At 37.8% G+C, this 23,916-nt stretch overlaps 3 protein-coding genes across 3 annotated transcripts; 2 read left to right on the top strand and 1 right to left on the bottom strand.

The window, feature by feature from the left end:
- Positions 1-1,153: 1,153 nt before the first annotated feature.
- Positions 1,154-4,023, top strand: zgc:163057 (uncharacterized protein LOC563335 homolog). Its single transcript, XM_038274091.1, has 3 exons — positions 1,154-1,470; positions 1,782-1,986; positions 3,426-4,023. The coding sequence occupies exons 1-3, from the start codon at positions 1,379-1,381 to the stop codon at positions 3,552-3,554; spliced, it is 426 nt and encodes a 141-aa protein (XP_038130019.1). The 5' UTR covers positions 1,154-1,378; the 3' UTR covers positions 3,555-4,023.
- A 5,420-nt stretch (positions 4,024-9,443) lies between these two features.
- LOC119775917 (tubulin alpha-8 chain-like) lies at positions 9,444-12,028 on the bottom strand. The gene is made up of 4 exons (XM_038274069.1): positions 11,928-12,028; positions 11,049-11,271; positions 10,816-10,961; positions 9,444-10,657 (listed from the first exon to the last, which is right to left on the bottom strand). Exons 1-4 carry the CDS (start codon positions 11,928-11,930, stop codon positions 9,683-9,685), a joined length of 1,347 nt encoding a protein of 448 aa, XP_038129997.1. The 5' UTR covers positions 11,931-12,028; the 3' UTR covers positions 9,444-9,682.
- A 6,831-nt stretch (positions 12,029-18,859) lies between these two features.
- LOC119776003 (sialic acid-binding Ig-like lectin 14) lies at positions 18,860-21,661 on the top strand. Its single transcript, XM_038274195.1, has 4 exons — positions 18,860-18,866; positions 19,122-19,424; positions 19,501-19,752; positions 21,585-21,661. Exons 1-4 carry the CDS (start codon positions 18,860-18,862, stop codon positions 21,659-21,661), a joined length of 639 nt encoding a protein of 212 aa, XP_038130123.1.
- Positions 21,662-23,916: the final 2,255 nt, after the last annotated feature.

Raw genomic sequence — 23,916 nt, 5'->3', positions numbered from 1 at the left:
ATTTTTCCACTTTGTAAGAGTCACCACCAGTAAGTGAAAATGGGGAGGAGCATGTAGGACAATCTTATGTAAACATATCACCAAAATGATTGACAATTAGGCGGACCACTTATTTTGATGATCCATCCGGAAAAAGAACATCCTTCACTATACCTTTACCTGATGGCATTTTTCATGTGATGTAACTGGTGATAATGCAGATCTCAAGCTTGGAGTAATTCAGTAACAAGTAGACATTTCATTGGTGGGGCTGATACACCATAAACTGATTTTCTAATTCATTTCAATTCAGTTTATTTATATAGTGCCAATTCACAACACATGTCATCTCAAGGCACTTTACAGTTTAATCAGATCATACAGTCAAATTGATTCAAAGTTTTCCAAGCATTTTCTACCACCATAAATCATAAGAAGAAATGTTTTGGGTTTTTTTTACTTTTATGGATGAATGGTTCAAGTTATTTCAGTGCATCAGATTTAACAGTTCATTCCTCACCTTCCCAAAGAAATTGTCATAACAAGTCAATGCAGACTGATTTGATATGATAGATGTGGTTTAAGGGTTTGAACCAGATAACTGGTTCAATTTATACCCAGAAAAGCATACTAAGCTCACTAATGAAAGCTAAAGGAGTTAAAGACATCAGTAGTTGATGTTCCAGCAGTTGCAGAGTCATCTTGGTAGCTCAGAGTGAGGATCGTGACAATCTTATCAGATGCTTCACAGCCTCTACACCCTGAAAATCAGCTGCAGATAGCAGAATATATCTGCAACAAATTTCAACACGTTTTGTAATATTCATTTTGGTGTACTGGGATGCAAATTTATATTTCTTTGCTCTTTATTTTCTTTTGTCATCTCAGGGTTCTTATGATCATTCAGAAAACTAATGTTGGCTTTTAGCAACTTGCTGTGTTTATCCAGTGTTATAATGAATGGAACTCCTTAAGTTTGTAACTGATTAATGCTGAATAATATTCAGCATTAATCTCTTAAAGAATCTTGAGTTTTGAGGTAATCCCAAGGAAGATCCCACAGCAGCTGCAGCTTCAGGTCATCCTAGTTCATTACATAGTAAATACACAGCATGACGCACAGAAGGAGGTTGATAGCACGATGCTGTGGAGCCCCCACCCTTCCCTGGCTGCTGTCTGATAACACAGGGGAACAACAAGGCCAGGCCGTCACATCTCGTTTTCTCCTCCAACAGCAGAAATATTTACCTCCACTTGTTTCTTCTTTTCATCTCAAGTTTTCAGCTGACGCAGCGACATAATGGTTGATTAAGAGACTCCACGTCTTTTGGGACCTCTTAAGTGTTGGATTTTTTTTTTCTACAGTTAATAAGTTTGTTGTTCAGGGCAGCAGATCGCCATGCTGTCCAAGAAGGAGAAGAAGCTGATTAAAGAAATTTGGGAAAGACTGACTCCAGTGGCTGAAGAAATTGGCTCTGATGCTCTTCTTAGGTAGGATGAATGGTGGAGAGGATGCCTGTGCAGCAACGATTGCTCCCAACGACTTAAGATTGTGCAATGGACTGATGTGGCAAAGGGGCATTAAGACACCCTGTGAGAGAGAAACATCACATTTTAGGAGTAGAGGACTTTTATTGGATTACTCTTTTTAATCTGTAATCCAAAAACTTGGTATATTCTAAAGTAGTTACAGTTATCCTGGGAGATCAGCGACAGGTGCAGACAGGCTGTAACAGCTGCTGTAAGGCTTTAGGTTTTCAAACATCTCACATGACACATCTCGCTGTTTTGTTCTCCTACAGGATGTTTACTTCATATCCCGGCACAAAGACATATTTTTCCCATCTGGACATCAGTCCCGGCTCTACCCACCTGAATTCTCACGGGAAGAAGATTGTTCTGGCCATCGCAGAGGGGGCTAAAGACATCAGCCAGCTGACTGTCACTCTGGCTCCTCTACAGACGCTGCATGCCTATCAGCTCCGGATAGATCCCACCAACTTTAAGGTTCTGTCTCCAAAGTCTCTGAAGTTAGAAGGCGTACCTGCTAGAGTCTCCATTACCCGGTTAGGCCTTTTAGAAACTGTTCAACTCATTCAGCAGTGGTTCCAAAATCCAGATTGAACTGGGATTATTAGTTTTACTACACAAATATCAAAGCTGGAGAGGATTTGAGGAGAAACAGTACTACAAGAACTTTGCTAAAAATAAACGAGACAGTTTTTTTGATAAATAGAACTTCATTGGAACGTGAACCAGAAATTCCCTCTTCCCAGGGTTGGGTGGAAGATTTAATGATTAGGAAGGAAGGGCTGTAGCCTAATCAATTGGGATCGGTTGACCAATCAGATGCAGATATGAAGCATATCTGAGGCCTGAGTGAATATTAATTTTTTTTCTTCTTTGATAAAATCAGAAAAACACCTCTTTGATCCACAACCATAAAAACTCATCTGTTTTTTGATATGAGAGAAAACTGTTAAACTGGGTTGAGGTCGGTGTCCAAAATAAATATATTCTTTTAAAACCTGGTTTTACCAAAATAAAGAGGAACTGACCTCATTGGGGCATACCTTCAAAACATTATAGTCAGTTAAATACACATCATGTTTAAATATCCCAAATTAAGAAGACTTTTATTGTATAAATACCATAAACAACTTGATATATTGATAGAAGCTATTGTACTAGATTTTTAAAGCACCTGAATGCAAACAGGTGCTATGCTTTGCAGGATTTTATTTTTAATAATTTAATTCAACATTTGAATGGTTTTCTTCAATTTAGAATCTGTATACAAGTTTCAGCCAGTGTATCATACAAAATATGGTTGTGCAATTTTATTTTATTTTTTTTGCACTAATCAACCTTGTTAATCTATTTAAACCAGCAAAATAAACTATGAGTTGCAGTGTAAAGAGGATGGGGTGAAAATTCAGGCAGTAATTTTGAGATTTGGTCTTAAACGAATACACAAATCCTCCCCTCCTTTCTACCTCAGTGCTGAGTTAGAGCTTAGAGATGAAGCTGCATATTTTGTTTAATATAAATATTCAAAATTTTAAATACCTGTTTGGAGCTTTTCAGTCTTTTTTTTTATCTCACCACATATCAATGTTTACTTTACTCCTTCTTGTGGCAAAAAGGGGTATTACATGAAAATAATTTTAAAATAGTAAAAAAAATATATGAGTGCGTTTTTACAAAAAAAATGCATAAAAGGAATTATCTTTATAACTATACTTTCTTAGACTTTTACTCTGACTGGTCCATCATACGATACAGTATTTTGAACAATTTAAAGTTGCCAAAAGCTTGGTTTTTAATCTTGTCTTTTGACAAAATCTAATGCAACAGAAACCTGATTTGATCATTTTATTTTTAATCTTTGTTATTTTCTTTTTTTGGTCTTTAACACCTGTTGTCTGTTTTTTGTCGTCCTGCAGCTGCTTTCACACTGTATGCTTGTCACGTTGGCCTGTTACCTGGGCGAAGAGTTCACTCCGGTTGCACATGCAGCAATGGACAAGTACTTGTCAGCCTTTGCTGCCGTCCTCTCTGAGAAATACAGATGAGATTCATCCACCATTTAAGTAAATACAGGTCCTTCTCAAAATATTAGCATATTGTGATAAAGTTAATTATTTTCCATAATGTAAAACTTGAACATTCATATATTTTAGATTAATTTCACACTAACTGAAATATTTCAGGTCTTTTATTGCCTTAATACGGATTATTTTAGGATACAGCTCCTGAAAACCTCAAATTCCTATCTCACAAAATTAGCATATTTCATCCAACCAATAAAAGAAAAGTGTTTTCAATGCAAAAAAGTCAACCTTCAAATAATAATGTACAGTGATGCACTCAATACTAGTGGGGAATGCTTTTGTAGAAAAGACTGTTTCTGATATGGAGGCCCAGGATGCTTCGATAGCGGCCTTTAGCTCATCCACAGTTTTGGGTCTTGCGTCTCTCAACTTTCTCTTCACAATATCCCACAGATTCTCTATGGGGTTCAGGTCAGGAGAGTTGGCAGGCCAATCGAGCACAGTGATACCATAGTCAGTAAACCATTTACCAGTGGTTTTGGCACTGTGAGCAGGTGCCAGGTCATGCTGAAAAATTAAATATTTTCCATCTGCAGAAAGCTTTTCAGCAGATGGAAGCATGAATTGCTCCAAAATCTCCTGATGGCTAGCTGCATTGACCCTGCCCTTGATAAAACACAGTGGACCAACACCAGCAGCTGACATGGCACCCCATACCATCACTGATTGTGGGTACTTGACACTGGACTTCTGGCATTTTGGCATTTCCTTCTCCCCAAGTCTTCCTCCAGACTCTGGCACCTTGATTTCCAAATGACATGCAAAGCTGAGCAACAGTCCAGCGCTGCCTCTCTGTAGCCCAGGTCAGGCGCCTCTCCCGATGTTTCTGGGTCTGAAGTGGCCTGGGGAATGCAGCACTTGTAGCCCATTTCCTGCACACGCCTGTGCACGGTGGCTCTGGATGTTTCTACTCCAGACTCAGTCCACTGCTTCCTCAGGTCCCCCAAGGTCTGGAATGGGCCCTTCTCCACAATCTTCCTCAAGGTCCGGTCACCTCCTCTCATTGTGCAGCGTTTTCTGCCACACTTTTTCCTTCCCACTAAGGTGCCTTGATACACCACTCTGGGAACAGCCTATTCGTTCAGAAATATCTTTCTGTGTCGTACCCTCTTGCTTGAGGGTGTCAATGATGGCCTTCTGGACGGCAGTCAGGTCAGCAGTCTTTACCCATGATTGGGGTTTTATGTGATGAACCAAGCTGGGAGTTTTAAAGGCCTCAGGAATCTTTTGCAGGTGTTAATTTGTTGATTCAGATGATTAGGTGCATAGCTCGTTTAGAGACCTTTTTCATGATATGCTAATTTTGTGAGATAGGAATTTTGGGTTTTCGTGAGCTCTATACCATCATTATATGTATTAAGACAATAAAAGGCTTGAAATATTTCAGTTAGTGTGCAATGAATCTAAAATATATGAATGTTCTAGTTTTATCATTACATTATGGAAAATAATGAACTTTATCACAATATGCTAATATTTTGAGAAGGACCTGTGTTTATTAGTATTAGTATTTTCATGGAGTTTTATTATAATAAAGATCTACAGTATACATGTGTCATTATTTATTGTTGTTATTGCATAGTAATTATTATTTCATAGTTCAAAAACTGGGTTTGTATCTGTCTTCTGAAAACGCTTTGTTAAATCATATGTTTGCACAATAATTTCTAGTTTCATGAACAGCTTCTGCCTCACTGTTAATTTGATTATGCGGTTAATTTTATTTTACAATTTTAGATTATTTCCTTTGCAAAGCATGAGGTTAACGTGAAATTTTGAGCTGTGTGTAAAAGTTAAAGTGCTGAATCCTCTATTAGTACAACCTACTAAAGTAACACCTGGAGATGAGAATATAAGCAAGAAAAAAACTTTAATAATCAATACAGATATGATCAGATTGAAAACAAAATTATATTTATTTAATGTTATTTATAAAAAAGGTTTGGTTCTTAGTTGCTTTATATTACACTTACTTTAGATGACATGTTAAATTGACTTTATTTACAGAAGATACTAAACTATGCAGTTGTGAAAAAGGAAATGTAAATTGGAAAAAAGATGTCTGATCTAATGGGGAAATTCTCTAAATAAAAAAAAAAAAAAAAAGATTTATTAGACCTTAGTACAGTAATGCAATGATAATGTACAAACCAAAAAATAATGTCTATCCAAACTTTGTTCAAAAGTACAGCAAGTAAAGAGAGAAATGATGCAGATATTTAAAGCAAAGTACTGCTTCTAGAGTACCAAGAATGTATACTTGAGTAAGAATAGCATTATTTGACATTTTTTTCACTAAAGCAAAAGTATAAAGGTAGTCATATAAGAATTTGAACAAGTAAGAATAAAAAAGTATTTGGTTAAAAAGACCAACTGAATACTTGTTGGGTCATAACATCTTACTTAATATTTAGAAATCTGACATTATGTGCAATAAATGGTACAGTAAAGACTGAAATATGTAAAACTAAATGAATAAATAAATGATATGATTTCAATATAACAAGTCCCTGCTGAAGAAATGCTTTTCTAAATTCTATTTCTTCAACAAAAACCTAACAAAACAAACTCTATCTTTGATTAATGCATTTATAAATTAGAGCGAGGTAAAGTACTTCTGATGATATTGACTGTTGACTGTATGTTTGGGTGATCATTGAATAGCTCAACTTACAATGGAGAGGGTAGCCAGTAACTTTACTCAAATAGTAATATCGAAACTTTGCACGAATAATACGCATAATACTTTTTCCCCCCTGTCTGGCAATGTGGCAATAAGAAACTTTCGCACAAGACCGGATTTATCAAGATCCAATTTTGCGCGCAGTAATTTGCGCTCGCAAACTGGAATTTTGCGCGAGGGGCTGAACCATGGTTTGCGGGTGATTTAACAAGAGTGATTGCGTAACTGGTGGAAGGTGCAAAACTGTTGGAGACGCCCTATTTAAATGATGGTTTTGCGCGTTTTGTGGTTTGCGGCAAAGTAGTTTGTAGTCTGTACACTAGTGCATTAAGAAATTTAAATCTTACAGTGACCCCCAACAAAAAAATAAATAAGTAAATATATATATATATATATATATATATATATATATATATATATATATATATATATATATATATATATATATATATATATATATATATATATATATATATATATATATATATATATATATATATATATATATATATATATATATATATATATATATAAATTGGCAACCTTTATTCCCTAAGGTGGTATGTGCTGCAGTAAAAAAAACAAAAAAAAACAGGTGTTTTGTATTGGCCTGTGACTGTGGATGAGATCCCCGCAGCATTTGGCACGTTGCTCCACAGGCGCAGGGGGAGAACCCCGACCCCGTCGGACAGCACTTCGGACAGCACTTCTGAAAAAACGAGATTGGGAGATCCCAGCTCTCGCTGCAACCGTACGCTGGAATGACCCAGATGCAAAAAAGTGCAATGTTGCAAGGAGGTTTGTGATATCTGATATTGCGTGGGTCCTCCTTGTGGCTGGCTCCAAATCCATTCGGAGTTCCCCCAACAGCTCCAAAATGGCAATGCTGGATAAACGATATGTTTTGATGATCGTTTCCTCCTTCATTGCAAAAATATTCACACGGAGTGAAAAAATGCGTTCTCTGCGTCTCCTTGCTTTATTTCCATGTCTCCTTCTTGCGACAATAACTGCTGCCATGTGTGCGCAATTACGCATACAGACCATTTGCAACTTCTTTTGAAACGTGTTAAATATAGAGTCAGATACCGTTAGCAAAATTGCGTTCAGGTTTGATAAATCACTTTGCGAGTGCTAAATTAATATATTTACATGTTCTCCTCCCACAAGACGCACTTTAGCGTGTAAACGCCCCATATTGCATATTCATTGCAGAAAAAGTACTAAATGGATAAGAGGCGCTATTTAGCACGTTTTAAAGACCAAATCCTTTCAGCACGCTGTTGATAGATCAGTTTGTACATTTTTTAGCGTGCGCAGTGAAATAGCTCACGTTTTAATACACGCAAACCTTTGATAGATCCGGCCCATTGTGTTGATGCCAAAAAAAAGCCGAACAGATTTTGCTTTTACAAGTGGAGCAGTATGGCTATCGCCGTGTGTTCCGCTTGATTTATGCATGTAAATAGCTTTATTATAATTCATGCAGGGAGTATTACAGATTATATGGACACTGCAATGTAAATAGAACAGGAAAGGAAAGCAGGAAAAAGGAGAAACGACGAAGGAAAGAGGAGATAAAATGGAGACAATGATAAAACATCTTCAGTCTGCTTCATAACCGGCAAAGAGATGTAAAAAGAACAGCATAACCAACGGACATAGTATTAGAGATACAATTCATACCATCGCTAAAGTATAAGTAGTATTATTTCATCTGACATGTATACTTTGGTAGCTAAAAATAAGAATAGGGACTTTCTGTGTAGAAGTTAATCTCTAAGTACCTGGAACCAAGCAGCTGCAGTTGTTTTTTAGAGTGCACTTGTACATGTAAAGTTTATCCAAGAAAAAGTATAGTAGAGGAAAAGTACTCCCACTAAAAGTACGTTCCAAAATATTAAAGTAACGGAAAACATGTAAACTAGTTAATATCAGAAAGTGGTGAAAAAGGAAGGCGTGGTTAGATTTTTATCATATGAAGTTATGTTTGTGATAGATCAAATTACATACAATTGTAGTGTATTATATCATTATTTCATATGTATTTAGGTCATTTGTTCTTGTTCCTTCATGGAAAATGTTGTCAATGTATTTCAATATCAGTGTTACCACTTTGTCGGCTGGCTGAGATTGGTCTAATGAAATAGATGTGAAGGTTTTTCAGGTTATTCAATTTTAGTCTTTATCTGGAGACCCCAGCTAACAGTATTAATTATTTTAGTAGGAACTGTAGAACTGTGTATTCAAACGTATTGAACCATTAATACATTTACATGCTTAATCAATAAATAGCTTAACTGGTGGAATTGTGGCACTCTTTGCTTTCCATGTTTGTGAGGCACTCTGCTTACCTAACCAGATCCTAAACTGGGTCCTGATTTCACAGATACACGGCACAGACTGAAAATATTTGCTGCATGTTCTCTTTACTTTTTTACTCTCATTAATGGGTGTAGAAGGGCTTCTGTGAGGTGATTGTTAAGAAGGGAGATCTTGTGAAGTCAAAATCAACACAGCCTTTTTAGACATGTGGTGTAATTGCGCCCTCTTCTGATTCTTGCTGGTATGACTTCATCATCTTGTAAACTATTCATCTTTCTGAGGCGTGATAAATATGATCTGAATCTATCATTTTGCTTAAAATGATCCAAGATTTTCTTATTGTCCCCATTTGTTAGAATATTTCTGGATCTTTTACATCTATTTGAGAGAATGAGTTTCATAAAGTAAAATAAATTAAGCATATTTCACACTTATTTATTTATATGCAAGTTGAACAAAGCATTTTAGTGCCTTTTGTGCACAATATCAGTTTTTTTATACAATTTTCTGTTCCTTTTTTAATTTCATACTGTAATACATTGACCTTTGTTTGCCAAGTTCGAAGTGATGTTTACAATTTGTCCTACTTTTTATTGCTAGTCAGTCATCAAGCTACATTCAGTCATGGAGTATTTTTTATATAATCTTCATCTCAACTCCTGTAAAAATGAACACATGTTGCTTGGATTAAAAAGGATCATAGATCAATAGAATTAGACTTTAACAACAATACACCAGTAAGGCTAGAAGACTGTAGAGGAACAAGTTAATATCAACACAAAGCAGACATCTCTAAAAAGTTTATACTTTCTTCAATCAAAATATTTAAAAAAAACTACAAAAGAATTGGATCATTTTCTGAAAACCCAGCTATCCAACTCCATCAAAGATCCATATATAAAGAACCAGAATGAATGTAATAATTTACGGCACAGGTAAATCAGAACACCTCAATCCAAAATGCTTTTTAGTTAAAAAAAAAAACAAAACAACAACTTAAACTGCAATAACCTTTAATAGAAACACTTTAAAAAACAGAAATAAACATGAAGCAAACAACTTCTGAATTTTGCTCTACGATTTAGAACTCTTCGCCCTCCTCATCTTCATCTATACCGTCGTGCCCCACCTCCTCATAATCTTTCTCCAGAGCAGCCATGTCCTCTCTGGCCTCAGAGAACTCCCCCTCCTCCATGCCCTCGCCCACATACCAATGGACAAAGGCCCTCTTGGCGTACATCAGGTCAAACTTGTGGTCGAGACGCGCCCAGGCTTCAGCGATGGCTGTGGTGTTGCTCAGCATGCACACGGCCCTCTGAACCTTGGCCAGGTCTCCCCCAGGAACCACGGTGGGAGGCTGGTAGTTGATGCCAACTTTGAAACCAGTGGGACACCAGTCCACAAACTGGATGGTGCGCCTGCTTTTCATGGTTGCGATGGCGGCGTTGACATCCTTCGGCACCACATCCCCTCTGTACAGCATGCAGCAGGCCATGTACTTGCCGTGGCGGGGATCACACTTCACCATCTGGTTGGATGCCTCAAAGCAGGAGGATGTGATCTCAGATACAGTGAGCTGCTCATGGTACGCCTTTTCAGCTGAGATGACAGGGGCATAGGCAGCCAGTGGGAAGTGGATCCGAGGATAGGGCACCAGGTTGGTCTGGAACTCTGTCAGGTCAACATTCAGAGCTCCATCGAAGCGAAGAGATGCCGTGATGGAGGACACCAACTGAGCCATCAGCCTGTTGAGATTAGTGTAGGTTGGACGCTCAACGCCCAAGTTCCTGTGGCAGATGTCGTAGATGGCCTCATTGTCCACCATGAAAGCACAGTCTGAGTGCTCCAAGGTGGTGTGGGTAGTGAGGATGGCATTGTAGGGCTCCACTACAGCCGTGGAAACCTGAGGAGCTGGGTAGATGGCGAACTCCAGCTTGGACTTTTTGCCATAATCTACAGACAGGCGCTCCATCAAGAGGGAGGTGAAACCAGAGCCGGTTCCTCCGCCAAAGCTATGGAAGATCAGGAAGCCCTGAAGCCCGGTGCACTGGTCACACTGTGTACAGAGAGGCAGAACAAGAAGGACGCTTAAAAATCTCATTTCAAATACACTTCAGCTGGCCTCAGCAGGAGCTGGATTCAAACTCCAGCAGCCCTATTAATATTGCCTTAAATATGTGGAAACTCAATAAATCCAACATTGAATCCACCTACCAGTTTACGGATTCTGTCCATAACAGGATCAATGAGCTCTTTGATTGTATAGTGTCCACGGGCGTAGTTGTTAGCAGCATCCTCCTTCCCAGAGATCAGCTGCTCAGGGCTGAACAGTTGTTTGAAGCGCCCAGTTCTCACTTCATCTAAGAGACGCATTTTAATTATAAACCGGATTTATTTGTTTGACTGAGTATAAAGATAAATAAGAGCAAATAAATAAAGATATTTACCAACAACAGTGGGCTCCAAGTCCACAAAAATCGTTCTAGGGACATATTTTCCTGCTTCAGTCTCACTGAAGAAGGTGCTGAAAGAGTCGTCTCCTCCACCGGTGCGCATTTCACTTTGAATATGGCCGTCTGGCTGGATCTCATGTTCAATGCAGTAGAGCTCCCAACAGGCATTCCCGATCTGAACGCCAGCCTGGCCAACGTGGATGGAGATGCACTCACGCTGACAAAAAAACAAAGATTACATAATTACCTTATATTTTATAACATTCAAACAGATATAATTTAACAGCATATCTTCTGGGGCTAATGTATACATGCCACAGTATTGTACAGTTGTAATCATTATCATATAATCCCTCAATTCTCATTCCTGTTGGAGGCAGTGGAGTCAAATATGTGATTATAACCCTTGATCAAAATTTCTGCCTAAATTCCTCAAAAATAAATAAATAAATAACAGAGACCGAAATAAAATGCATTGACCTCATTAGCTCCTTACTGTTTGGCATTTGTATTAGAATAGAAATATTCTTTGCCAGTCATTTGTCATTTGGTTTCCGCAATGGTTCCCTCTGAGGGCTGAGATCGCGAGCTGAAACGGTTAGGGACAACCGAAAAAGTGCGAAATAAGCTTAAAAAATATATTAAAATCAATTTCCAAAGCGAATGTTGGTAAAAAACCAAACAGGACCTAAATTCAAAGTGCCTGAAAACTTTTTTTGTCAATAAAAACTACCATTTCGTTAATAAAGTAAAAGCCTTGTCTGTTGAATTAAAATGCTAGCTTGTTCAAGGCATTCGGCTCAATTTACCTGAATTTCAGTTTACAAGCCTACATTTAAATATATTTTTAAAATATTTTCATATTAATCTTACCATTTTGGAAAGTCGTTGCTGTTAACTTTAACTGAAACCGTATAAAACGCTCCAATCTATCCGTTCTGCGGCTGAGAGGACATAAAATGAAGAAAATCTAAACAGTTTGAGCTCGTTTGTGAAATGGACCATACCATTACGCTGGTGGGGGTGTTGGACTTTACCATTGATTATAATAATAATAATATAACAAAAAACACAAAATCAAATAAAACTTTTTAGTAATTATTTAGTAATTAGTTATTAACCCCAACACAAACTTACAAAAAGAGAGCTTATTAAAAGCAAGATCATTATCATCAATAGAAGCGTAGAAATTACATCAATAGTATAAAAAGTTTACCAATATTAGATCTTTTAAACAGATTTGTACATGAAATAAGTTACACTTTCTCAATGTATCAGTTCTTCTTCACATTATATATTGAGCTCAAAATGAGCACTGACCAGCCAAGGTTGAATGATGACAGAAAATATTGTAATTATCAAAAAATTGGCAAAGAATATTTAGTGAACATCCGTTGGAAAACGTCACATTGCCAGAAAAATGCAATTGTTTGCAAACCAACTTATCCAAAATCCTAAAGGTTAGAACTTAGTCTGACAGGCAGCTCAGCTGAGAATATGATTACGGCATTAATGACTTCTACGGCAAAATTAATGAAAAATTATTTTACCTTTATTCCTGTTTTTGCTATTTATGTTCATGCTTGCACATGGGATAGTCCTTATCAGGGAAAACATCACTTCATAGCTATATTTAAATTGTACAAAGAACTAATAATTTTTAAAGCATTGCATTTTGGAGTGATACATGCTAAGAACAAATGTTACCCACAAGGTCAGAAATACTATTGATTTATTGCTCCTGTAATCTTTTAATATATGTATAAATATATATACACAGACATGTATCTTTTAAAAAGAAAATTGAACATATCAGTTGAAGTAGCTGTTAATCTGTTTCTATGGTAAATTGTAACAATAAATGGACTTTAGAGTTTCTTTACACATTAAGTCATTCGTTAATTCATGCACACATTCGCACGTTGATCACCACCTATGTTGCATCTCATATTTAAGAACAAGCACTAGAGCTGGGTGAAATGTACTTAAAATCTTATCATGGTTATGATAAAAGTTTAAAGTGTTACATGGATACTGTTTATGTCATGATCTGGCCTGTTTGCTCTCCCTTAACCAACCAGAGAAACTGATCTGGGAGCTGACAGGGAGAGAGACACATCGCTGCTGATGCAGATTACTATGATCACTCTTCTGAAACAGTTTAGTAAAGCATAAATTAACTTAAAATCCTGAAATCTGCCAGCAAAACATGTTCACTTTTATTATCCTGGTGCCTACAGTTTGGATTATGTACATGAAAACTGCCTTTAGCCACCACAGCAAACCGCAAGGAGGCGACCGGGCCATAGGCTGCTGTTAAATGGGATTTCCAATGACAGAGCACCACCGGTATGTGGGGGTCTGAGTAAAGTCACTCTTTATTAGACGACTTCATGTGTTCAAAATAATTAGATTGACCTCACTTCCTCTTTAAAAGAACGTAGAGGACGGAGACCTCTACGTTCCTTTAAATAAAACGTGGCCACAGAGAAGGTGGCTGTTTATTTTGCTGCTGGGCTTAACAGATTCACTGGGTTTGAAACCAAACTTTTTTTTTTTTAAAGTTCAGAAATTTTGGTAGGTTTACATTTCTGACAGAGTATTAAACCAAATATGCAATGTAATTTATTATTTGAAATCTCTACAGTACATGTTAGCTGCTTTGCTGTGAGCTATACCTCTAAATTTACACCTTCTGCATTAAATCTGCTAAATGTTTGGTTTTCAGTCATAGTTAACATAGTGATAATCAATGTGTTACCGAATGTCTTCTTTCTTCTAGGTGTGCTGAAACAGAGAGAGTGGCTGTTTATCCTGCTGGTGATCAGATCTGAACAGATCAACTGGTTTTAAAATTAAACCGTTTTTGTTTTAAATGCATACATCCTGGTAAGTTTGCATTTCTAATAATCATACCAAATATTTCAGTATGCTTTGTTACACATAAGTTTAAATGTCTAAAGTACATTGAAAACCATGAATGAAACCTCATATACATCATATATCAGACCTACTGTAATAAATGAGCTAAATCTTTGGTTTTCAGTGAGAGTCCAAATCGGATGGCAGCTCTCTCTGAGAAAATGCTGACAATCAGCATGTTATTGACTGTCGTCTTTCTTCCAGGTGAGCTGTTTGTTTAATTCCTTTCATTTAGAGACATCAAAAGAATAATTTCTATTCTGAAATGTTAGATTCTGACCTTATTTAAAGGCTCCACATGTAGCATGCTGAAGCTGAACTGGATATGTGGATCGTATTCCTGCAGGCAGATTTCGCTCCACATCATTTTCATTATTTGTCTGTTTTTCCAGGTACATTGGCTAGCTGTGGTGATATAAAACCAGGCCTCAAAATCACTACACCAAGGAGGATTGAAGCTCTGAGTGGATCGTGTTTGGAAATCCCATGTACCTATGATACAGAGGATACCAGATATGACACAGACAGAATTACATATGGAGTTTGGATGAAAAACTTTGGCCATTATTCAAATATAGTTATTTTCAACAGTAGTGGGTCAGTTAACACCTATTCACTGAATATTATTGGGAACCTGACAGAAAAAAACTGCACCACTCTATTTCCCAATCTAATGACCAGTTACACTGACAAATATTTCTTCAGGATTGAGAACTGGCCATTTAGAGCAACAGCTTGTGATGATCCTCTCAATATAACAGTTAAAGGTAAGAGAGCTTCAATATTATCAGTTTGTGACATTAATGTTAAGAAATAACTCACTTTGGTTTAATTTAAATGAACAACATACCAATCTACTATTAAATAAAATATACACAAAATAATTTTTTACATCTTAGTCCGAAGAGCCTTTTCTGTTTTTTCCTTTTCTCCTTTTTTCTTTCAGAACATCTGTTATGTTTTATTTTTTATTTTTTTGCTTCAAAGCACTTTGTGATCTACGTCTAAAAAATATATGCTGTAAAAATAGTTTCATTTAAAGTCAATATTAAAAGAAGTTAATTTCAAAACAGTTCAATATTTTTTTCCCTAATTTTCTGTTCTCTTTTTTGGCACCACCTGGTGGTGTCTTGAAGACATTGTGGGAAAACCTGGTCTGATTTAGAGAGAAGGCATCCGTCCCACTTTGGATGGTTCAGCTTTTTTTTCTAGGAATCTGGCCGAATAATTAGTCCTCCAAAAGCCTGCCCAGGGTGCAGACCAGAAAGTAGAATCGTAGTTTAACACCCCTCTCTGCAACTTCTCTACTATTATCTACTCATTACTCCATCCAGACGGTGTCTTGCCCATGACCAAAATCAAAGATCCTCAAAGTAGTAAATCATCAAAATATAATTAAAATAAGAATAACTCCAATTGGAGAAAAAGTTAAAAAGATCAAATGTGGTTTATTTAACATAAGATCTCTTTCTCTAAAGTCTTTTACTGGTAGTTCATGACTTGATTTGTGATAATCACAATTATGTTGCCTTACAGAAACTTGGCTGCAGCAATAGGATTATGTGAGCATAAATGAGGCAACTACTTCGGTTATTTAAATTTTCACATACCCAACAATTTCAGGTGAGAAGGAGCAGCAATCTTTCAGTCTGACTTACTGATTACTCAAAAGTCAGTCAATAATCACAACTCTTTTGAACTTTTAACCCTTAGGCCCCGTCCACACGAAGCCAAACCCTGGCCTAAACGCACAAATTTTTCACCAAACCAGCCTCTCATCCATACGAAGCCGGCGTTTCGGGGGTCTGTAAACGATCTTTTTTTATTCAGCCTTCAGTGGGAAGATTTTGAAACGCCGTTTTCGCGTTTCCATCTTTAAGCTCTAACCGCATTTTTTTTTTACACACATGCGTCATAGCGTCGCCTCTAAACACGCATGCGCGACACAGTATCACAACAACAATGGCGCCGTACTGTGTTGAATGGTTGCTGCTAATGCTACTCACCCTGCTGTCGGGCTTACAACAGAATCTTCTTCTTCTGGAATATCTCCAGGAAGAACAGAGCAATATAGACGACATAGTTCAGCACCTGAATCTGACTAAACCACGAAAATGGACCCGCAGGGCAACCATGTATAAATATTAGTGCGCATGCCCAACATTTCGTCGCCTATTTTTGCTTTGGCACCACAGCGCCACTTATAGGCCTGGCATACATTTTGCAGCGTTTTCATGCATTCGTGTGGACGATCACATTTATTTTACGTCTCCGTCTTTACGACAAACGTTCTGGAAAATATTAGCGTTTCGTGTTCGTTTTGACTTCGTGTGGACGGGGCCTAAGTTTCCCTCATCCAATTTGCGAAGCCACAAAACCTCTTCTTTTTGTACTGTAACTTTGTATCATCCACCAGGTCCTTATTTTGAATTTTTAGATGAGTTTTCATAGTTCCTATCTGATTCGTTGTTGAATTCTGACAGGGTCACCATAGTGGGGGATTTAAACACCCATGCTGACATTGAAGGTGATAGCTTAAGAGCAGCCTTTAATGCTATCTTTGTTCAAAATGTGAATAGTCGCACACATTCTCATCTTCATACTTTGGCCTTTGTGCTGGCATATGGCATTGAATGTGAATAAATAACAGTATTTCTTCACAACCCTGTCCTCTCTGACCACTTTTTAATGGCCTTTGAGATTATTTAACAGAGTTTTCCTCCTCCCCAAAAAGAAGGTTTGAATTTAGCAGATCATTATCAGATAATACAGTTATAAGTTTTAAAGAAACCATTTCCCCTACCCTCTCCTCTGTGTCACTAAGCAATGCTGTAGAGGGCAAAAGTTTAGTTTATTCTCCTTCAGGTTGATGATTTTGTTCATTGGGTTGCTAGTTCTCTGAGTACTACCTTAGACAACACAGCTCCTTTGAAAAAGGAGCTTTGAAAAAACTTTGAAAATAGAAAGCTGGCTCCCTGGTTTAATGCAGAGCTGCGCACTCTGAAGCAAAATGTTTGGAAACTGGAGAGAAAATACCACTATACATGCCTACAGGAATCAAACCTAGACTGGAAAAATGTTTACTGCTGTATACAATGACCCTTCAAGGTGCCAAATTCTTTGAGGACACAGCACTGACAGGAGATCAGATCTGAACAGAGGAAGGTAGGATAATCCAGAGGGCAAAGTCAAAAAGCAGATCCAGTTTCAAACCACAAAAGAATCAACAGGAGTCCAAAGACAGATAGGCAAAGGGGCATGAAGGCTCAAAGGTCCGAAGACAGAAACATGATCAGGCAAACAGAACAATATAAGTAATGCTAAAAAACTCTCTACACTAAAGGCTCAAGAACAATCTGAGTGCAGATGGCTCAAGAATAATCCTCAAACTGATGGCTGGGACCAAGCAGTTCAAATAGAAGCAGGAGCAGGTGGATCAGTTGAGCAGTGGAGAGAGAGTTAGAGTAGACAGGTGAAAGAAATAAGAAATTAAGCCAGCCATCAGCTTCAAGATCATGACATAATATTCTTTAAGAAAGAACATTTATGCTGATGATATGCAGCTCTGTCTGTATATAAATCCAGATTAATCTAATTCATAAAATGCTCCTGAATGCAGACAAAACAGAAGTAATAATCTTTGGACCAGTCAGTCACTTCAATTTGATGTGATTAAATTGATCTCAGATAGAAGAGTAAAAAATCTTGATGTCATTTTTGATCAGGACCTGTCATTTAAATCCCATATCAAAGACGTCTCTGAAATACTGCTTTCACCTATGGAATACTGCAAAAAACTTTAAATATCCTGTCCACAGGTGATGCTGAGACACTATTCCATGCATTTGTTAATTCAAGGCTGGACTATTGTAATTCTTTACTATCAGGAAGTTCACAAACTGTAGTTAAAAGCCTTCAGTTGATCCAAAATGCTGCAGCCAGAGTTCTGATGAAAATTAAAAAGAAAGATAAATCTCTCCTATCTTAGCTTCTCTTCACTGGCTTCCTGTTATATCCTGAATAGAATTTAAAATCCTCTTTTTCACTTATAAAGCCTTAAATGGCAAAGCTCCATCTTGTATCATAGATATGGCTGTTCCTTATGTTCCTAACAGAGCACTTTACCCTACATCTGCAGGTTAACTAGTGCTTCATAGAATTTCTAAAAGTAGAATGAGAGGCAGATTTTATTTATTGGGCTCCTCTCCTGTGGAACCAACTACCAGTTTTAGTCAGTAAGACAGACACCCTGTCTACTTTTAAGGGTAGGCTTAAAACGTTCCTTTTTGATAAACCTTATAGTTAGAGTGGCTCAGGTTATCCTGTGCAAACTCTACAGTTATGCTGCTAAAGGCTAAACGCTTAGACTGCTGGAGGACATAGGGACCCATATTTCATCATTCTGCTTCATTCTATCTCTATCCTCCCATTCTGCAGAATTTGTTTGTTAAATATCTAATGTTATGCTCTCTCTGCTTTTTATCATATTACAGTAGCTTCATCTGTATGGCTGTGACGTCATCCCGGAGAGGGTCTCAGCTATGCTGCTGCCATCAACACATTTGTTTGTGGATGTTGGGGCTTGGCCTGTTTTTAGTGTAGTCCTGGTTCTCTGACTGTGACAAACTGTATGTGCTCTCTTTCATTCTCTGACATGGGAGCTGGCTTAGAGCTTTCCTGCCTGGCTGTGTGTTTCCTGGACAGGGCCACCTGTGGAGCTGGGTGCCAGTTGCCTTTTGTATCTCTGCTTCTTTTTCTTTGTCTGCTTCTGTTTCCTTGAACCCCAGCTAGCCTCTGTAGATGGCCAAGCACACTAAGCCTGGTTCTGCTGGAGGTTTCTTCCTGTTAAAAGGGAGTTTTTCCTCTACACTGTTGCTACAAGCATGCTTGGTATGACGGATTGCCTTCAATTCAATGAGTCAATGCAATCAACTGGTTTTCCTTAGACATAAATCTTTGAATTGGTTTCACTGGTGGAATTGTCTCTGTAAAGTGCCTTGAGATGACATGTTGTTTATTGGTGCTATATAAATGAATTGAATTGAATTGAACACCCTGCACAGGTTACCGTTCAATCATTGGAAGCTTACATTATAAAAATTGATAGGTATTTATTTTTGTCAAACGTTTAATCTGAACTCCCAGATTCTCCTTGGAGTCCCAGTATCGATATCCCTGTTGGTGATCTGAAGGAGCATCAGTTTGTCACTATAAGCTGTTCAGCTTTGACTCCCTGTCCACACTCACCTCCTGAACTCACCTGGAATCTCCAACAAGACTCTAAGAGACAAACAGAGAAAAACAAAGATGGAACCTTTACAAATAAAATCCAGGAGACCATCACTCTGTCAGACACACATGATGGATACAACATCAGATGTTCTGCCAGATATCCTGTGAATGGAGGAAGCAAGACAGCAGAGACAGAAGTGACTCTCAGTGTTTCATGTTAGTGATCCTGTCAGCATGTCATGGTTTAGCTGTTTCTGATCAATAAAGTTAATGTGTGTCCCATTTTCCTCAGATGCTCCTAAAGACACCTCAGCATCCATCAGTCCATTGGGTTTGGTTTCAGCAGGTAGCTGGGTGGAGCTGAGCTGCTCCAGCAGAGCCAAGCCTCCTGCCGGCTTCACCTGGTTCAGAAACAGCAAACATGGAGCCATTAATGTATCTGTGGGGCAGGTTTACAGATTCAAAGTTACCGAGGGAGGAGAGTATTACTGTGAGGCTACAAATGATCTGGGGACTCAGAGATCATTAGTGACCCTACTTAAAGGTAAATATTAGACCAGTCTTAATGGATCTTTTCACGTCTGACATGCTAAATTCAATAATTATGAGATGCTTCTGTGTTAAAGTGTAAAAACAGGGAAAATGTGGAGATGTTAGATCGTTTGAAAATGCTGTAAAAACATATCTCCTTTGACCCCCAATTGAGACTGTTGGACTTTGAGGACCTCATTGTAAAAAATCCAAATAAGGAGCCCAAAATTGGGTGGCAAGAAACAAGGTAAAAAAGTGGATTGGAATAAGTGGTTCTGTTGTGTGATATCTATAACCATCAGTGTAAAAAAACAAACATTTTCATTTAAGTGAACATATTGCTTGCGCATAGCAGGTAGTCATGAAATAAAGATATGGTTATAAGCCATAAAGACGGAGATAATAATGATGATTTAGTCAAGAAATAATAACAATGACAATGCTAACTGCTATTTATGGAACACTTTATATAAGTGTAGGTGCAAAAAAAAAAAAAACATAAAAAAGATAAATAGAACTAAAATATCTATGAAAGATTAACCCACTGCTTTTTTTTAGATCGCAGCTGAACGTCTCATTTTAGTCTTCTAAAGATGCAGATGGAAATGTCAGGCGACCTTTTTTGTCCAACACTTACCAAACATTTAATTTCGGCTGCTAAATGTAGTTCGGGTCGCAAACACCTCGATATGACGGTTGCTTCTGCACCTCTAATTTTGTTCTCCTGAAGGTACCAAATTAAAAGCCTGTATTTTTTCCATTATCTACACGTCTAATTATAACATTCACTGGACCTCTACAGTAAATGTGGTGCAGAATTAATGCAAACCTGATGATTGGCACCCCTTAGCCAATCATTGGCGACCCCTGTGGCCACCCCTACCATTTTTTCTCCTCTGATACAGATGGTGGGAGCTGTAATACTCTTAAGTGATATATTGATTTAATTTTTTCATGTATTAATTACTTCTTTTCATGTATTCCTTATCTCTTGACAACAAAAACACAGTTGTTAATTATGCACATCAATATAGTAATATTAAATATGACAAGTATAGAATTAATGCTCTTTTTAGAACTCGGTTTTGTGTTATATGAGGTAAAGACAAAATGATGTGCAAATCATCTAGGAGTCTTCAGTGAAATAATAGATAAATAACTATTTAATAAAAACATATTTTGTCTTTTCTTTGGCTTGACCCTGAGGTTCTGGTGCCTATCCACTTGCGGCCACCCATCACTGTTTTTGTTGGTTGTTACCTGGCCACCCCCTATAAAAAAACTCTGGCTACACCTCTGTTAAATCAATAAAATTGCATGAATCATATTGCCGGGCTTCTCCTTAATTTTGTTAATAGGCAATCAACTTCCTGTTTACATCTGGAACTAAATGTCTTCCAAGTCTGTAATCAGGTTGTAGTGATGTCAACATGGGTGCTGCAAAATGGATGTTTATTGAGTGGACACTCACATAAAGACCTCTCTTTAAGCAGTGGGTATTTCACAAAAATAGAATAAATGGTCTGCACATGTATTGGACACCCTTTTGACATCAGAAAGGGAAATGTTCAAGCATTGACCTTATTTGCATGGTACGTAGCCATCCATAATGGGTCATCAAACGACAGACCTAAAATGTACGTGATCTGCACATCTATCAGACCTCTTATGTTTAGGGAGGAATATAAAATGAATAAAGCTGGAAAAGTTGTCTTTGTCTTCTCCTTAATTCCCTTGTGTTTTTTTATACACACTGACCATTTTAAGATCTGGTCCCAGTAGCCTATGATACATATTTGTCGTGTTAAACCTTTAACGCATCAACATTTATTTAATCTATTTTAGGACCCGGTCTCTGTGTTACATTAAAGATCCTGGGGATAATAATGCTCTGCAGTGCAGTCTGCATCTTTCAGTGGTGAGACTCGCTTTTCTATGAGTTGATACTTTGAGGTGACCTGCTGGTCTCTGTTACACGTTGGGGTTGGTTAATTTCTATTTTCTTTTCTTTCAGCTGGTTTTATTCTAAAACAAGCAAGGAAAGGTGGTAAGCTAGTTGAGCTTGTTGTTTATGTCCAGTCAGTGTGTAAAAATAACAATTGGGTAATCTTACATTCATACATCCTAGCTGTTATTATAACTTTCATTTCGACCATCAACAGTTATTACCAATACAATAACTCTAGTTCATAACAGCATTTTACAGCCTATTCTATAACACATTGTGAAACTTCCACAGGACACAGAAGAAGCAGATGATGTCAACAAAGTGATGGAGGATCAGGCATCATAAACCTCAAGGAGACTGTGAGATAGCCTGGCCAAGTGGCTGAAGAAGGCAGTAGGCAGATGTCCAATGTAGCAGGTGGTTTATTTACATTGCAAAACAAGGGTGCAAAAAAAAGTATTTACAAAAGAAATTTCCAAAAAAATAACTCAGAGGTTTAACATGGCTCAACAGAACATTAACTGAACTTAAATCAACCATAAATAATGTCAAGTGCACCCAGCTACACTGACCTAGTTCCTCTCTCTTCTGAACCTCAAACAGCTCTGTCTTATACCTGTTTGGTCTAAAACACAAAATGGCCTCCAATGGACTCTTCCATTAACAAATATGGCTGCTCCATTCACTCTCTACCTAGCTGTTGTTACATACTATAATTTTAAGCAAAATGTACTGAATAAACACCATACAAATATTTACATCTAAATGTAACATTGGCAAGGATTTTAAATAGTTAACAAAATGTAAAAGGATTTTCATCCCCCCCTCTTCCTCTGGTATCTTCCTGTGACCACAGCTCTACACAGGGGTCTCTAATTGCAGGAAGTGAGGTCACACTTCCTCCTGAAAGACAGGTAAGGTAAATTCACCAAAATAAAACACAAAAGTTACATAAACAAAACCTTGAAAAGTTATCACCTGATTTAAACCAAGATGTTATACTAAATTATCTGTAAAAATGCAAACATAAACAAACCCGGGATAGTAAATGAATGCAAACTTCAGAATAAAGAGATGGTTAAATCAAGCAAACAAAATAAATGTATAAACTGAGACAAATGGTGTTCTCACCCACTTTGTCACACTCCCCCCCCCTTAAGGCCGTTATTCCTCTGAGTAACGGGACAGGAAGTCAGCAATAACATTCTTATGTCCTGGTCGATACTGGACCTGAAAACGAAAAGGCTGAAGGGACAAATACCATCTTGTTATCCTTGCATTAGTGTCTTTCATGTTGTGGATCCATTGTAAAGCCCGATGATCAGTTTCAAGAACAAATTCTTTTCCAATTAGGTAATATCTCAGTGTGTCTAAGGCCCATTTAACTGCCAAAGCTTCCTTTTCAACAGTTGAGTACCTCATCTCCCTTGGAAAAAGTTTCCGGCTGATGTACTGAACTGGCAACTGCTGTCCTTCCACTCCTTGCAGTAAGACCGCTCCTAAACCCACATCAGAGGCATCGGTCTGTACTGTAAAGGGTAGATCAAAATCTGGACATTGCAACACAGGTTTCTGAATTAGTCAGTTTTTTAAATCATTAAAGGCATTCTCAGTTTCTTCAGACCACTTTAGCTTTGTAGGACTAGATTTTCTTGTCATGTCTGTTAGCACAGCAGCCCTAGAAGAAAAGTTGGGAATCAGTCTACGGTACCAACCCACTAATCCCAAGAAGGATCTCAGTCTTTTCTTGGTGTTCGGTAAGGGTGCTGCAGCAACTGCCTCCACTTTTCCAATCTGAGGGCAGATACTACCACCTCCAATCAGATACCCTAGGTACTGCACCTCAGGTTTGGAGATGTTACATTTCTTGCCGTTTATGACAAGCCCTGCATTTTTGATGCGTTGAAACACATCTTGAAGATGCTTCAGATGATCCTCCCATGTTCGACTGAAGATAATGTCATCAATGTATGCAGCCGCATACTGTTCTGCACCTCTTAAAACCTGATCCACTAACCTTTGGAATGTTGCTGGCGCTCCATGCAAACCAAAAGGCATCACAGTGAACCGGAACAATCCACTCGGTACTCTGAATGTTGTGAAGTCCTTTGATGAGTCCGTCAATGGCACCTGCCAATATCCTTTACAGAGGTCAAGGGTTGTCAGAAAGTTAGCATGTCCCAAGCGATCAATCAGTTCATCAACCCTCTGCATTGGATAAGGATCAAA

Source organism: Cyprinodon tularosa, unplaced genomic scaffold, assembly GCF_016077235.1.
Source record: "Cyprinodon tularosa strain WSP-4 unplaced genomic scaffold, ASM1607723v1 ctg90, whole genome shotgun sequence".
NCBI classification, from domain to species: Eukaryota; Metazoa; Chordata; class Actinopteri; order Cyprinodontiformes; family Cyprinodontidae; genus Cyprinodon; species Cyprinodon tularosa.
The sequence above is the reverse complement of the archived record's forward strand: the minus strand, read 5'-3'. Positions and strand labels throughout refer to the sequence as shown.

Bases quoted from the DNA above. Each gene is read 5' to 3' on its own strand.
- LOC119775917 (XM_038274069.1), bottom strand. The intron at 10,962-11,048 runs GTAAATATCTTT...TGCGTCTCTTAG, and splicing joins CTTGGAGCCCACTGTTGTTG to ATGAAGTGAGAACTGGGCGC. The intron at 10,658-10,815 runs GTAGGTGGATTC...CTCTGTACACAG, and splicing joins TGGACAGAATCCGTAAACTG to TGTGACCAGTGCACCGGGCT.
- zgc:163057 (XM_038274091.1), top strand. From the start codon at position 1,379: ATGCTGTCCAAGAAGGAGAAGAAGCTGATTAAAGAAATTTGGGAAAGA. The intron at 1,471-1,781 runs GTAGGATGAATG...GTTCTCCTACAG, and splicing joins GGCTCTGATGCTCTTCTTAG to GATGTTTACTTCATATCCCG. The intron at 1,987-3,425 runs GTTCTGTCTCCA...GTCGTCCTGCAG, and splicing joins TAGATCCCACCAACTTTAAG to CTGCTTTCACACTGTATGCT.
- LOC119776003 (XM_038274195.1), top strand. The intron at 19,425-19,500 runs GTTAGTGATCCT...CATTTTCCTCAG, and splicing joins AGTGACTCTCAGTGTTTCAT to ATGCTCCTAAAGACACCTCA. The intron at 19,753-21,584 runs GTAAATATTAGA...AATCTATTTTAG, and splicing joins ATTAGTGACCCTACTTAAAG to GACCCGGTCTCTGTGTTACA.